Source organism: Schistocerca serialis, chromosome 1 (genome assembly GCF_023864345.2).
Source record: "Schistocerca serialis cubense isolate TAMUIC-IGC-003099 chromosome 1, iqSchSeri2.2, whole genome shotgun sequence".
NCBI classification, from domain to species: Eukaryota; Metazoa; Arthropoda; class Insecta; order Orthoptera; family Acrididae; genus Schistocerca; species Schistocerca serialis.
In genome coordinates, this window is record NC_064638.1 from 1183349332 (window position 1) to 1183364390 (window position 15059).

At 43.3% G+C, this 15059-nt stretch overlaps 1 protein-coding gene across 1 annotated transcript in view; it reads right to left on the reverse strand.

Annotated features, from left to right (window-relative positions):
• The window catches only part of LOC126456492 (RNA-binding protein Musashi homolog Rbp6), a 1339111-nt gene extending 1324380 nt beyond the window's left edge, over positions 1–14731 (reverse strand). The window contains exon 1 of the mRNA XM_050092245.1: positions 14628–14731. Within this exon, the coding sequence (XP_049948202.1) occupies positions 14628–14731 (104 nt within the window). The remainder of the gene's footprint in view (positions 1–14627) is intronic.
• Between the last annotated feature and the right edge of the window lie 328 nt (positions 14732–15059).

A 15059-nucleotide genomic window follows, 5' to 3' on the forward strand; every position in this document is an offset into this window, starting at 1 on the left:
CCAACTGCTGCTCAAATTGCTGCTGGAGATGCAGTACAATATGCCAGAGACGTACGTCGAACACGATGGTTTTCTGCCTCGGTAATACCACTTATCCGTCCAGAGCCAGGTCATGTTTCGAGCGTACATCCTCGTGACCACTGCTGGTAGTAATCATTTTGCAGTGGCTACAGTGCTGCCAAGTCTTTATGGAATATCGCAGAACGAACATCCAGCTTCTCGTATCCCTATTACACGACATTTATCAAAGTAAGTGAGGTGTTGATAATAGCGTGTTTTTCGCCTTAAAGGCACTCTTGACTGACATTAACTCTAACTAAACTCCGTCCGAACAGGCCATGAAGGCCATCATGTCCAATCTCAAACGTTATTAACGTTCATGACCGTTACAGAGCGTGTTTAAAGCAAAGCTTATTTGCGTCCTCATAGTGGCGCTACTGGATCCATTCTTAGCGACTGGCGCGAAATTTGAATAGAAATCATCTTTCAAATGTAGAAACACGCTTACGTGGGTAGTGGGTGGTCTACATCTACATCCATACTCCGCAAGCCACCTGACGGTGTGTGGAGGAGGGTACCTTGAGTACCTCTATCGGTTCTCCCTTCTATTCCAGACTCGTATTGTTCGTGGAAAGAACGATTGTTGGTATGCCTCTGTGTGGGCTCTAATCTCTCTGATTTTATCCTCATGGTCTCTTCGCGAGATATACGTAGGAGGGAGCAATATAACGCTTGACTCCTCGGTGAAGGTATGTTCTCGAAACTTCAACAAAAGCCCGTACCGAGCTACTGAGCGTCTCTCCTGCAGAGTCTTCCACTGGAGTTTATCTCTCATCTCCGTAACGCTTTCGCGTTTACTAAATGATCCCGTAACGAAGCGCGCTGCTCTCCGTTGGATCTTCTCTATCTCTTCTATCAAACCTATCTGATACGGATCCCACACTGCTGAGCAGTATTCAAGCAGTGGGCGAACAAGCGTACAGTAACCTACTTCCTTTGTTTTCGGATTGCATTTCCTCAGGACTCTTCCAATCAATCTCAGTCTGGCATCTTTGTTACCGACGATCAACTTTATATGATCATTCCATTTTAAGTCACTCCTAATGCGTACTCCCAGATAATTTATGGAATTAACTGCTTCCAGTTGCTGACCTGCTATATTGTAGCTAAATTGTAAGGGAACTTCCTTTCTATGTATTCGCAGCACATTACACTTGTCTACACTGAGATTCAATTGCCATTCCCTGCACCATGCGTCAATGCGCTGCAGATTCTCCTGCATTTCAGTACAATTTTCCATTGTTACAACCTCTCAATATACCACAGCATCATCCGCAAAAAGTCTCAGTGAACTTTCAATGTCACCCACAAGGTCATTTATGTATATTGTGAATAGCAACGGTCCTACGGCACACCTGAAATCACTCTCACTTCGGAAGATTTCTCTCCATTGAGAATGACATGCTGCGTTCTTTTATCTAGGAACTCTTCAATCCAATCACACAATTGGTCTGATAGTCCATATGCTCTTACTTTGTTCATTAGACGACTGTTTAATGACATTGGTCTGTGGACAATGTGTTGACTACATTTCCTGAGAGAAAGGGGTTTTAACAGGTAACAAAGTGGTCCTTTAAGGGTTTTGTTTTTATGCGCTAAGGTACGGAACTCTAAAATTCATAATTATTTGTGCAGTTGGTTAATTATTTTGATGAACGACAATTGCTACGTAAGTGGCTGATGGTTGATGATACGTGATTAACTGTTGTGAGAAAACAGTCTGGTGGTCTACATACAACCTGCTCTCAGAGAAAATATGATTTATTTCACCTGCTGTTACTCCATCACATACACAGTGATGATTATTTCGTTAACTGTATTTCTGCTGCACTTCCCGCAACATGCACGTGCAAGTTCCCAACCACTCACCTCGTCAAGACACGTAGTGTCATATTTTGCGCAACGGAATTCGTGCCCGCAATTCACACACACACACACACACACACACACACACACACACACACACGCATGCATACAGGTACGTATTTCGCTGCACAACGTGACAATGTATGCGCTTATTTATTAATTATTGCAGAGCGGGCCACACACGCCAGGGGACGTGCTTTTGCAGCTCTGTTCTCGGTAATCCCTCCGCTAAAATATGCAATTATAAGGCAGCGGCGGAATTTCATAATATTTAATTATACATAGAGCACCGATGTAATTTGTACCGGATCGTGATATTAATTTCGAGATAAAATGTATTGTCACCGAACTAGGCACAAGTGGAATTCTCCAAAATTGTTCCGTGAGCGTTCGTTACGTTAAAAACATGACGAGAGTAGTATTGTTTTCCGCTTCCTACAGTATAACAGTAATTTCGAGAAAAAGAAAATACACTCACATCAGTTTGCGTGGTAACCGCAGGCTGCAACCGCAATCGCGTGTAGTGGGGGATAGGAATGGAATTTCCCAGAAAAAAAAAAGTTGTGACTTATTATATGAGCGCAAAACTCTGTACTATCCCGGATATTGTTAACATGCTGTAAACGACTTCTGTCTTGCTATTCGAATTTCTTTCTATCTAAAACACTCTCTGCAATGCGGATATAAAATCTGAGCAACGCGAATGTAAAATCTGAGTTTCTTCCTACCCACGCGTTGCTCTCCCTTTCTAAATAGGACCGTTTTTTGACGTTATCCTTCTTGTACGTCCGTATCTTGGTCCACACCGAGACCAAGACGGGAGGCAGTCAACATTATTTGTCGCCAACACTGAGAGACGATTCGCTTTATGAGATTACGAAACAGGTCCAAAACAAACGATCAAGTATAGAAAATTTCAGAAATGCTGAAATGAAAGCACGCAGGGGAGAGTACGACACGAGAAAAAGCACTCCGTCTTCAGACCACAAGTGGCCCATCGGGACCATCCAACCGCCGTGTCATCCTCAGCTGAGGATGCGGATAGGAGGGGCGTGGGGTCAGCACACCGCTCTCCCGGTTGTTATTGTGGTTTTCTGTGAGCAGAGCCGTTACTATTCGGTCGAGTAGCTCCTCAATAGGCATCACGAGGCTGAGTACACCCCGAAAAATGGCAACAGCGCATGGTGGCCTGGATGGTCACACATCCAGGTGCCGGCCACGCCCGACAGTACTTAACTTCGGTGATCTCACGGGAACTGGTGTATCCACTGCGGCAAGCCCGTTGCCACGACACGAAAGGGCACCTAGAACTAACATTGAAGGAAAGGGGAGGAAGATGGAGACATGCGTGCCAACATGTCGACGTATCTACAACAACAATGAAGCTGATCACAATCAATTCAAAACACAGCCATTATATACGATCACAATGTCAGAAAGACTGCTTGCAGTTTTAATATAAGCGCTCATCACAAAATTTGAAAAACATGTGTAAAGACAGTTATGGATATTTTTATGATCCAAAAATAACGTACAACACATATCGAGACGGAACAAGGAACTATAGAGAAAAAATGAACAACATGAATTTATTTTTTTAAAAAAAAGACTCTGCTTCTATGTGCTCGTAAAATGTAACGCATGACGAAAAAGAAACAGAATCCTTGAAAACACTGATAGGTGTAAGCGCAGTTATTTGGCCAAATGGGAAGAAAAGTGGTCACAGCAGGAATAAATTTAACACGGTAGAATACAGAAAAAACAATCGATAAAGGAATTACAAAATCGATTGAGCAGAAAGAAACGGGGTCAGGGAAGTAATGAATATAAGTCAAAAGAAACGGAGACATGCTAAGGTGAACGCAGAATGAAACACAAAATTTTATTGATGCTTGAAAGTGCTGATGTGCTACAGTTGACCTGTTCAGAGTTTAGAGGAAGAAGGATTACAATGGCAACAAACCAGCCGGTTGTTGCAGTAAAAGACAACTACTATTCGTATTAGGTAAGACTCAAGTGCAAAAGTACACATGAACATTTTTTTCAGGATTCGCATTCTTTCCTTAAACCACTTCAGACTAACACTGATATGGGCCGTTAGCAATGTCTAGAGTGATATATATATCTTTCCCTTCTCCACTTCAATTACTATTTTGTCTCTAGTGAATCCGAAATGAACGGCACTTGAAGTTGTAAGTTTCCTTTCTGACGTTAGCAAGAACTCGGTTTTATTCACAGAGATATGCCACGACATTCGACGGTGTTCATCTCTCTTTCGTAAAATATGTTAAATATTACGGTGAGATTTCGTCTTACGGCTAATTAATCGACTGGAGTTAAATACATCTTCCACACACTTATCTACAGACATTCAGCTGGAAGTTCGCTCCTAGCAAAGAGATCACCATTTGTCACACGTGATGGAAAATCACACACCCATGTGATAAAGTAAAAGGTCGAAACATTTTCGTCAGGTGATTTTTGCATAGAATCAGACAGTCGTTCACGGTCATTAATTTCGGTAACAGTGCACCCTGTGGCGAAGTTTGCAACGACGGCGAATACACAGACCTAGTCCACAATGACGCTGTTTTCCCGACGATATTAATTTCAATCTTTTGTAACAACAATGACAAATTGGAAATTCACACTTCCCCAAACAAACGGCGGTCGCTTATAAAGCGATTACAACAGCCATTAGTTTTCCCGGAACCGGACAATAATAAAAATTTATTACCGTTCTCACAGAGATAAAACAATAATATCCGAGGTGCAAAACTTTGCTTATTTACGGCCACGCGGCCATAATTCAGCGCACTTAATGCGATGCCGTTCTTCATTATGCATGCGCAACAAAACACAACCCGGCAGCACGCGACCGTGCACCCTTTTACCCCAGAAAACTCTCTCGTCGTAGGTGCGGGTGTTCGACAGCTATCCTCTTTGGCGAAGGGCACTACATTTCTAAAGTTTTCATTTTCAGATAGGCAAAACAACGAACCAATTTCCAAAGCGGGCTGCCGTCGTTGGAACAGCAGCGGCTTCCGTTAGTTGCACGAATTTTTTCTTCCGCTTGTATTGAGTTTTGAGCACCTGGAAAATGACTTAGAAGCTTGTAGAGACATTCTGTTCACTAATACGTGTCTGTTTTCTGCATACCTGTGCGTTTCAGATTTAGCGCATTCGCCTTCTGAAACCCCTGAGTTAGTTACAAATAACGCTGTAGCCGGGCGGTGTGGCCGAGCGGTTCTAGACGCTATAGTCTGGAACCGCGCGCCCGCTACGGTCGCAGGTTCGAATCCTGCCTCGGGCATGAACGTGTGTGGTGTCCTTAGGATAGTTAGGTTTAAGTAGTTCTAAGTTCTAGGGGACTGATGACCTCAGATGTTAAGTTCCTTAGTGCTCAGAGCCATTTGAACCATTTTTTAACAACGCTGTATTAGTATTAAATTAAAACACGAATTATTTGAAAATACAACTTCTTACAGTAGTACGTATTTTAAACGGATCTTATCACCACAACATCAAAATAATACCTTGTATTCTCCCGTTAAGTGATAACATGTAACAATTCTATAAGCAGTGAGCCGCGCGGAGTGGCCGTGTGGTTTGAGGCGCCATGTCACGGACTGCGCGGTCCCTCCCGCCGTAGGTTCGACTCCTCCCTCCGGCATGGGTGTGTGTGTGTGTGTGTGTGTGTGTGTGTGTGTGTTGTTCTTAGCATAAGTTAGTTTAAGTTGTGTGTAAATCTAAAGACCGATGACCTTAGCAGTTTGGTCCCTTAGGAATTCACACACATTTCAACATCTTTTTTATAAGCAATGAGGCGGTTTTATATCTTGACAGTATCATACTAAACTAATGAAACTTTGCACTGTGGCTGTTTACAATATGTTACGTTGGTACATAAGTTCGTAGCGTTTTTGTTTTGCATTTTGCTATTCCGGTTGCTACGGGTTTATTTATCTACTGTCATTTTTATTGGTAGTTAAATGTTTCTATTTGAGTATACACTTTGTCATATTGTCATTTGGAGATAGTGGAGCTGTGGACGCTAGGAAACGCAGTGCCAAGTGGAGATATCGGAACATTTCCGACACGTTCTTTTGTTGGAGTTCAGTAGAGGGATGAGAGCAGTGGATACAGCCAGAAACATTCCCGCCGTGTATGGGGATAATGCCACTGGACAGAGGACGGCAAGAAAATGGTTTTCTCGTTTTAAGGAAGATCATTTTGACATTAGAGACTCTCTCTGTTCAGGAAGGCCTTCGCGTCTGACGAAGACCGTTTAAGATCGTTAATCCACAATGAGCCATGTCAGTGAACTCGATAGCTGACAGATGTGATGAACTGTGATCATTCCGCCATCGTGACACATTTGCGTGCAACGGGGAAGGTCAAAAAATCGGGTGTATGGGTATCGCACGCTCTTAGCCAAAATCGGCAGGTGACCATATCTGCATCTCCGCTCCCTATCCCTCTACCCTGTATCGTTACTGGTGACGAGAAATGGTGTCTCTATGCTAAAATAAGGAAATGAAAGGAGTGGTTGAGTCCAGACGAAGCAGCAACTCCCAGTACAATGACCTGTGCGCGTCCATAAAAGATAGCGTTATGCATTTTTCAGAACAGCGGCAGGGCACTACGAATCGCTTCCCCGATGTGTAACCATCACTGCTCACGTTTATTGTCAACAAATGAGACGTCTTGCAGACGCAATCTCAGAACAACGACCAGGAAGACTGCGTGAAGTGAAGCTGCTTAACGATAACGCACGCCCGCATTCTGATAGAAAAGAACTATACAGGAATTAGTTTCCGAAGTCATTCTGGTCCCATGTTATTCACATGACTTTGCGCCTTCAGATTTCCACCTTTTCCAGTTTCTATCGAACAACCTTCAAGGAACATCGTTTCTGGATGAAAATACGCTCCGAACATAGCTCGACGAGTTTTTCGCCTCAAAACGTCTTGATTATTACAGTCGTGGAATCGAAAAGTTACCCCACCGTTCAAAAAATGGCTCTGAGCACTATGGGGCTTAACGTCTGAGGTCATCAGTCCCCTAGAACTTAGAACTACTTAAACCTAACTAATCTAAGGCCATCACACACACCCATGCCCGAGGCAGGATGCGAACCTGAGACCGTAGCGGTTCCGCGGTTCCAGACTGTAGCGCCTACAACCGCTCGGCCACCTCGGCCGGCTTACCCCACCGTTGACAGACGGTTGTAAATAGTGGAGGACAATAAGGACAATATACTATAGATGACTAAAGTCTATGTTCTGTGTATCTGTTGTGTTTAATAAACTTGGGGAAAACAATACTAAGTAGTGCACCAACTCAATATCATCTGCTTTTACATAATTGTAATAGAGTCATACTGTAACAACTCTAATATTGTGAGTGAGACGTAATGTCTATAACACGTATATCAAAACTTATCAATCATATTACCCGGGTATTTTCACAGCAATAGTGAAGCAATTGTCAAGTTAGACGGAAAGGGCAAATCTATCGTATTCTGGATGATGTGAATACATAGAAATTCTTACAGGTAATTGCAGTAGCAGGTCATATGTGAATCAGCTACTAACCTCAAAATCTCTAGTACTATTCCATACAAAATTTTAATACTAACAGTAAGACACTAAAGAAATTTCTGCAGTGAATAATTAACAACAAGCTACAGGCTTAAAAACTACTTTCGGCGTAACAGCTGCGACCTTGTCGGTTCTACACTCTGCGGAGCCGTGACGCTGTTGTAGGAAAGCGAAGAGTCGAAAGCGAATGGAACAATGCAGGCGGCAAATTCGAAAGTCCGCTTCTAACTGAATTCCGGCCGTGGATAATTTATACGTCCGCTTTTGCCTCCCCAAGTGGCGATGCAAATGAGGCACTTCTGACGCGAATACGAGCTCAGCTGTAAATACAACATTGACGGCGCTCATTGCATTTAAATTAAACACCGCTACACAGTGTTATGCAGCAGGAAGGGCCGACCTCGGCGCGGGTGGTGCGCAGTAATTCACCAATCACAGTCCACACCAGCGTTCTCGGCCCGACGTGTTTCAGTACGTTGTTGCGGCGGGTGTGTGGCTTTTATAATGAAAACCGACATCAATCTCTTCACTCAGAACCAAATGTCAAGTCACAGACACACTAAGAAATATTTATCTTTAGACAGCGCGACGAACATCGTAGGTAACAAACAAAACCAATCAGCCCACATTACACTACAGACTGTTTACCTGTCTTCACTGTCAGTTACATAACCTGGCAAACACCGGATATATGGACCAAAAATAAAAGATCGTAGGTTCCAAGTCAGGCAGGTGACTTTATGAATCTCGTTTTATTCTGATAACCGTGACTGTTTCTAGAATTGATTCTCATATTCAGTTTCTTATTCGCGCATCTTTTGCGAGTGGTCGTTTATTTGTATGTTATTTTCGAGCGAGGTATTTCTATTTCACTGCTGTTTTGCCTTTTATTATGAGTAATAGATGTTTGACATTGCATTTACTCGCTCTGGCTCTCCGTCGTCATACAACGTAAATACGAGGGTTATTCGGCAAGTGAGGATCGAGCGGTCGCGAAATGGGAACCACAGGAAAAATCCGGTGAAGTTTTGCACAGGTGTGTTGGGCACTGTCTTTAGTATGCCCGTATATCGCGTTATGTCGTTCTTTTCAGTTCTGATCACACAGGGAGCACATAAAGATACCTTGAACAATAGTGTCACCCGCCCAGTACGAGGGCCTGGTGAGAAATTTCGCCTGAAGCTATGCAGCCAACATTACATAACTGTCGTGCGTTTTCTTCTTCAAGACAATTCTCAGGCGCATTCTGCAGGGGCAATGAAGATTCTGCTGCATCGTTTTCAGTTGTAAATGTTTGAGTACCCACAATACAGCCCGTAATTGTCTCCCTTGAAGTTTAATCTCTGCTTAATGAACCACTGGCTATGAAGACAACATTTTGGCTCAGACAACGAGCTGTAGGCCAGCATAGAGAATTGGCGGAAAGCCCTGGCCGCTGCCGTCTATATCGAGGGTATTGGAAAGTTAGTACAACTCCACGACAAACGTCGAAGTCGGATCGGCGACTATGGAAATAAGTAGCTGGAAGTTGTAGCCCACTGTTTGAAATAAAACAGTTTTGATTTTCACTGTGGTTTCCATTTCGCGAACTATCATTCCTTACTTTCCGAATAGCCCTCGTACTTACGGAGGAAAAAAAATCTATGCATGAAAAAATATGTCACACAAAAAATTCATAAATTGGCTGGGGGAAAAACTAATTTTCCTTATGTGAAATAATATTATATATAATCACACGCTTACCACAGGCATTATATAGCACATAAAGTGAAAACTATATTCTATCCCCTATCGCATTCTAACCGTCACCCCATCGCTAACTTTCCTGTCAAAGTAAGAAAGATCAGATACTCCAGAATGAATGAATGGAAGACCTCTCCGTATAACTTAATTGCCGGAGAGAGGATATTTCATTATGAGTAGGCCACAAATGATATCACCCTTTTCATGAAAAAAAGGTGTATAATGTGTACAGATTATTGTTACAATAACGGGCAGTGCAGTGGAGTGATACGCCATTGCTGTTACAGTTTGTGACAGAAGTTTTGAAAGGGAAGACTGAAATCTACACTTCGCACTCATTATTTACCTCCACTGCAACGCGGAAGTGGGAAGGAGCGTGAAATTTGGCTGCCCAACGCCGCCGTGGACATATCACATTCCTCTTTTCCTTGACTCCTCTGCGATGGAGGTAAAAAACGCGATCTCTAGCGTAGAAATCACATGGTTTTCTTAATGGTGACTGAGGAAAAGTTTTCAGACAAATCGCAGCTCGGACCTGATACGAAAATCACACTGGGGGTGACATAAAGGGCGGCAGTGGAACCCTCTTTCCCTTTCCTTGATTCCCACATATTTCTCGTTCGAAAACGACAGTTCGCCGTGCCGTGACAACAGGACGACTTTCTTGACAACTTTCGACACTTCTGACACCCCCCCTCCTTCCCCAGACGATTCTACTCTTCTATAATGTCATCGTCGGGCTGCAACCCCACCGTACGTGGTGTGACGCCTTTGGAGTGTAGCATAACCACACCGCTTGCTCTGCTATACAGGGTAAACCCACTAGGGACTCTTCAAAGATATTAGACGAAAGCTGAACGTGATCCGAAGCAACAAAGACTGTTTATGCTTTTTAAACCCTCCTGTTTTGTCCCACTTAGTGTCGTGATCACAAAGAAGGGGTCGAGGGGGGGGGGGGGGCATTGATACGTGCACAAATAAAATGGAAAAGGTTCCCTCTAAGACCACACATATACACTGTTTTATTGAGCACTTTAGAAACGTACTTGTGTAGAGACATTCCTTGACCAGTTCACAGACACCGACAGACGGGAAAGCCCTTCGACACCCCTCAGATTCCGCATGCCCGACAACAAGCTTCGAACAGCGATGCTGGACCACTCAGCAGTATGGTGTCGAATGGGTTGCCTTTCCACAGGCGCCAAGGGTTCAGCTATGGGTTGTATCTCTACAGGTACATTTTAAAAGTGCTCAGCATAGGTGCATGGTTGGCACTGAGGGTGTTGCCCGCCTGTGAAGTCGTAGCGGTACCTTTTGCAGTTTTCTTCATGCATTTGTCAATGTCACACCCACCGTCAACAATCTCATCACAGGAATTTGCAAAACAAGAAGTTGAAAAGGCATGAACACTTTTTGCTGATTCAGACCACATTCAAATTTCGTCGAATGGTATGTACTGTACCTTGGGGCACCAACTACTAAGGTAGATAAGCTCTTCTGTAAATATAAAATTTATGTATGCAGTAAAGGCGAAGATATCTGTTGCAAGTAATCATCATAGTACTTGTCGTACCTCATAGAAAATGTCGTGCTGCTATGATATGGGCCTACAAGGTTTGAATAATTTGCACAGAAGGTGGTAACAACCACCGGTGCTGCCATTTATCCAAAATATAATGACAATAATACGATATGAAACTACGGGAATAATACGATAGTGATGAATACGTTTCCCAATAGTATTAGACATCAACTATTTGAACGGTGGTTTGAATTCACAGTGCACTGCTATGCATTTACATCTTCATCTACATGACTACTCTGCAATTCACACTTACGTCCTCAAGAGAGGGTTCATACACTATGTGATCAAAAGTATCCGGATACCCCCAAAAACATTCGTTTTTCATATTAGGTGCATTGTGCTGCTAGCTACTACCAGGTACTCTATATCAACGACCTCAGTAGTCGTTAGACATCGTGAGATAGCAGAATGGGGCACTCTGTGGAACTCACGGACTTCGTCCGTGGTCAGTGATTGGGTGTCACTTCTGTCATACGTCTGAACGCGAGATTTCCACACTGTTAAACATCCCTAGGTCCACTGTTTCCGATGTGATAGTGAGGTGGAGAGCTGAAGAGACACGTACAGCACAAAAGCATACAGGCCAACCACGTCTGTTGACTGACAGATATCACCGACAGTTGAAGAGGGTCGTAATGTGCAATAGGCAGACATCTATCCAGACCATCACACAGGAATTCCAAACTGCATCAGGATCCACTGCAAGTACTATGACAGTTAGGCGGGAGGTGAGAAAACTTGGGTTTCATGGTCGACCGGCTGCTCATAAGCCACACATCGCGCCGGTAAATACCAAACGACGCCTCGCTTGGTGTAATTAGCGAAAATATTGGACGAATGAACAGTGTCAAAACGTTGTGTGGAGTGACGAATCACGGTACACAATGTGGCGATCCGATGGCAGGGAGTGGGTTAAAGCGAATGCCCGGTGAACGTCATCTGCCAGCGTGTGTAGTGATAACAGTAAAATTCAGAGGCGGTGGTGTTATGATGTGCTCGTGTTCTTCATCGAGGGGGCTTGAAACCCTTGTTGTTTTGCATGGCAGTATCATAGCACAGGCCTGTATTGATGTTTTAAGCACCTTTTGGTTCCCACTGTTGAAGAGCAATCCGAGGAAGGCGATTGCATCTTTCAACACGATCAATCAACTGCTCATAACACACGGCCTGTGGCGGAGTGGTTACACGACAATAACATCCCTGTAATGGGCTGGCCTGCACAGAGTCATGGCCTGAATCCTATAGAACACCTTTGGGATGTTTTGGAATGCCGACTTTGTGCCAGGCCTCACCGACCGACGTCGATACTTCTCCTCAGTGCAGCACTTGTGAAGAATCGGCTGCCACTCCCCAAGAAACATTCCAGCAGCTGATTTAACTTATTCCTGCGGGAGTGGAAGCTGTCATCAACGCTAAGGGTGGGCCAACACCATATCGAATTCCAGACACGAACTTGTAAGTCATTTTCATCCAGGTGCCCGGATATTGCTGATCACATAGTGTAGAATCACTTTCAGACTATTTCTCTACCGTTCCACTCTCGAATCGCACGAGGGACAAATGAACACCTAATCCTATCTGGTCAGGATTCCATACCGCGCAGCATTACCGAAAAAGAAGACAGACAAGCGTAACGTAGGCGGTTTCTTTTTTAGATCTGTTGCGTCTCGTAAGTGCTCACCAATAAAATGAGATCTCTGGTTCGCCGTCCGCAAAATAATTTCTATGCAACGGCTTCAATTTAAGTGGTTAGACATTGTAACCCCTGGGTATTTAGTTGAATTGGCAGCTTGTAAATTTGTGCGTAATATCCTGTAACAGAAGTTTAACGGATATTTTTTAATATTAATTTGAACGACCTTATGCTTTTCATTATTTAGGATTAGTTGCCGCACCATACAACTTTGGACTGGTTTTGATCTCTTGAATACTTTACTAGACGGCAAATGACAGCGTAATCAGTAAACAATCTAAGAGGGCCGCTCAGCAACAGTAGGCCTGCAATACTTCCTAGAGAAACGGTCAGATACGTCTTCTGTTTCACTCAATAACTTCCCGTACGTTACTACCAAATGTGACCTTTCTGATAGCTAATCATGAATCCAGTCACACAATTGAGGCAATAAGAGACAATCAGTTTTATTAGTAGCCGCCTGTGAGTAATGGTGTCAAAAGCCTTCTCAGTTTCTAGAAATATGGACACTTCCTGAGATCACTTCTAGAAAATACTGATTACTTTGTGTGAATGAAGAGATGAAAGATGGTCCATTGGTGGGTGTATGCCGTTCTCTGCCTCCGACTTACACATCCTCTTGCAGGGGGACATTCATTTTACCGTGCACACCACACGGTGTACATCGACATTTTTCACATACAAAAAGTCGTTACCACGGGTGAAAGATGTAGTGACATGAAAATACTAGGTTCATCTGGGGATTAAACCAAGTACCTATGGATCTGTAGTATGATACCAATCCACTGTGCGACGTTATCCCCTTGAACAACCAGTTATGCTACAACAAGTGTAGTAATCTACTTGCAGCGGAATGGTGAACGTGCACTTTGGTACTGTCCCTAAAGGACGCTTACTCTGGATATTGAATTGTTTAAGGTGAAGATGATACATTCCCTCACAGATTAGGCATTACTGTTTGTGAAAAGTTGTTAAGTGCATAATTCCCACAAGTAAAACTTGGAATCATGGGGAGCGGTACTTTAGTGTTTCAAACTTTTGGACGCACTTTGTAGAAGATTACCTCGAATTAGTAGAACAGTATATACATCAGCTGAATAACATGCATTCAGGTTGGCCGCAGCAGTTAAATGAGCTGCAAGAGGAATTTGAGAATAAAACCCCAGTGATGTTCCTATTCTAGATATTACACACGATCTTATAAAAAGATATTCCATACTTTGAGAGGAGGTATGGACCAAAACTAGAGAAAAATATCCAAATTCCATGTCTTAACAGATGCGAAACACATTTCTTCTAATGCAAGCTCTTTGCTGTTACGAACGAGCTAAAGAATCCAGTAATCAAATGAGTAAACAAATGAGACGGTGCCCAGAGTTCTGGATATTTTTCAGCGGACAGGACGAGGACTGAACGGTTGCGTCCATTTTGCAGGTCATAGAGGAAGATCATGTCTACCATTTATCGTGTCGAATAATAGGCTTCCACTATGCAAACTTAAAATTACAATGTAAAGACATTCTACAAACTTTATCACGACACAAACTGGTTCAATTACAACTAATGTATGTGCTGCACTTGCCCGGTTTACAGTAACAGCAACAACAGATGTTTAATGCATACTGTATCCATGGACAAAAAAGGAGAATGTGTCTTCATTTGTTTACTGCTCTCTCTAGCTCTTTCATAACAGCAAAGAGCACTTCGAATAGAAGCGACGTGTTTCGGAGCACTGAAGATGAGCAGGCATACATTTTAGAGCCCATGATTTCTCGACTTTGTCCTGTTTTGGCTCACAGCACCACCCCTCAAAATATGGAATACTTGTTTTTAACCCCATTTGTATGTAACACCTACAATATATGTAACACCTAGCACAATGGCTGCATCGTGGAACCTGCGGAGAATAGACTATATACTCTAGTTGTGTAGCCATTTTGGTTCACAATGGTCAATTTTACACAATGGTCACTTATCCGAGACGCGCGCTGAGAGGGCGTGGTTCACTGTGATTGCGTAGTTCGCTGCTGCTGCTTCTGCTGCGCTAGCTGCCTGCTGTCGAGAACCTTGTACTGACCTGGAGCGACGCGTTGTGGGGTCCTTCATCACCATCACTTCGGTGATGTCGCCGAACTTGCTGAAGTACTCCCTCAGGCTCTCTGCAACAACAAACAAAAACATATCCTCACCTCACTGTACCAACTAGTACTGTAGCTAACTTCTATAAATGTTATACATCTGTTGACGTTTATGGTGATGATGATGAAGATGATGCTATTACGGAGTACCAAAAAAAATCTGCAGTGATTGTTTTTACTAGCGCTGCTTTGTTTTTGTTTCGTTTTTTACCATGGCAAGTTTAAGTGAACGTGCGGTTGTGAAATTTTGTTTTCTACACCGTAAAAATGCTGTTGAAACTGTTTTAATGCCGCAAACAGCTCACCAAGATGACGCTATGGGAAAAACGCAAGTGTACGAGTGGTTTGCTCGATTTAAAAATGACGACATG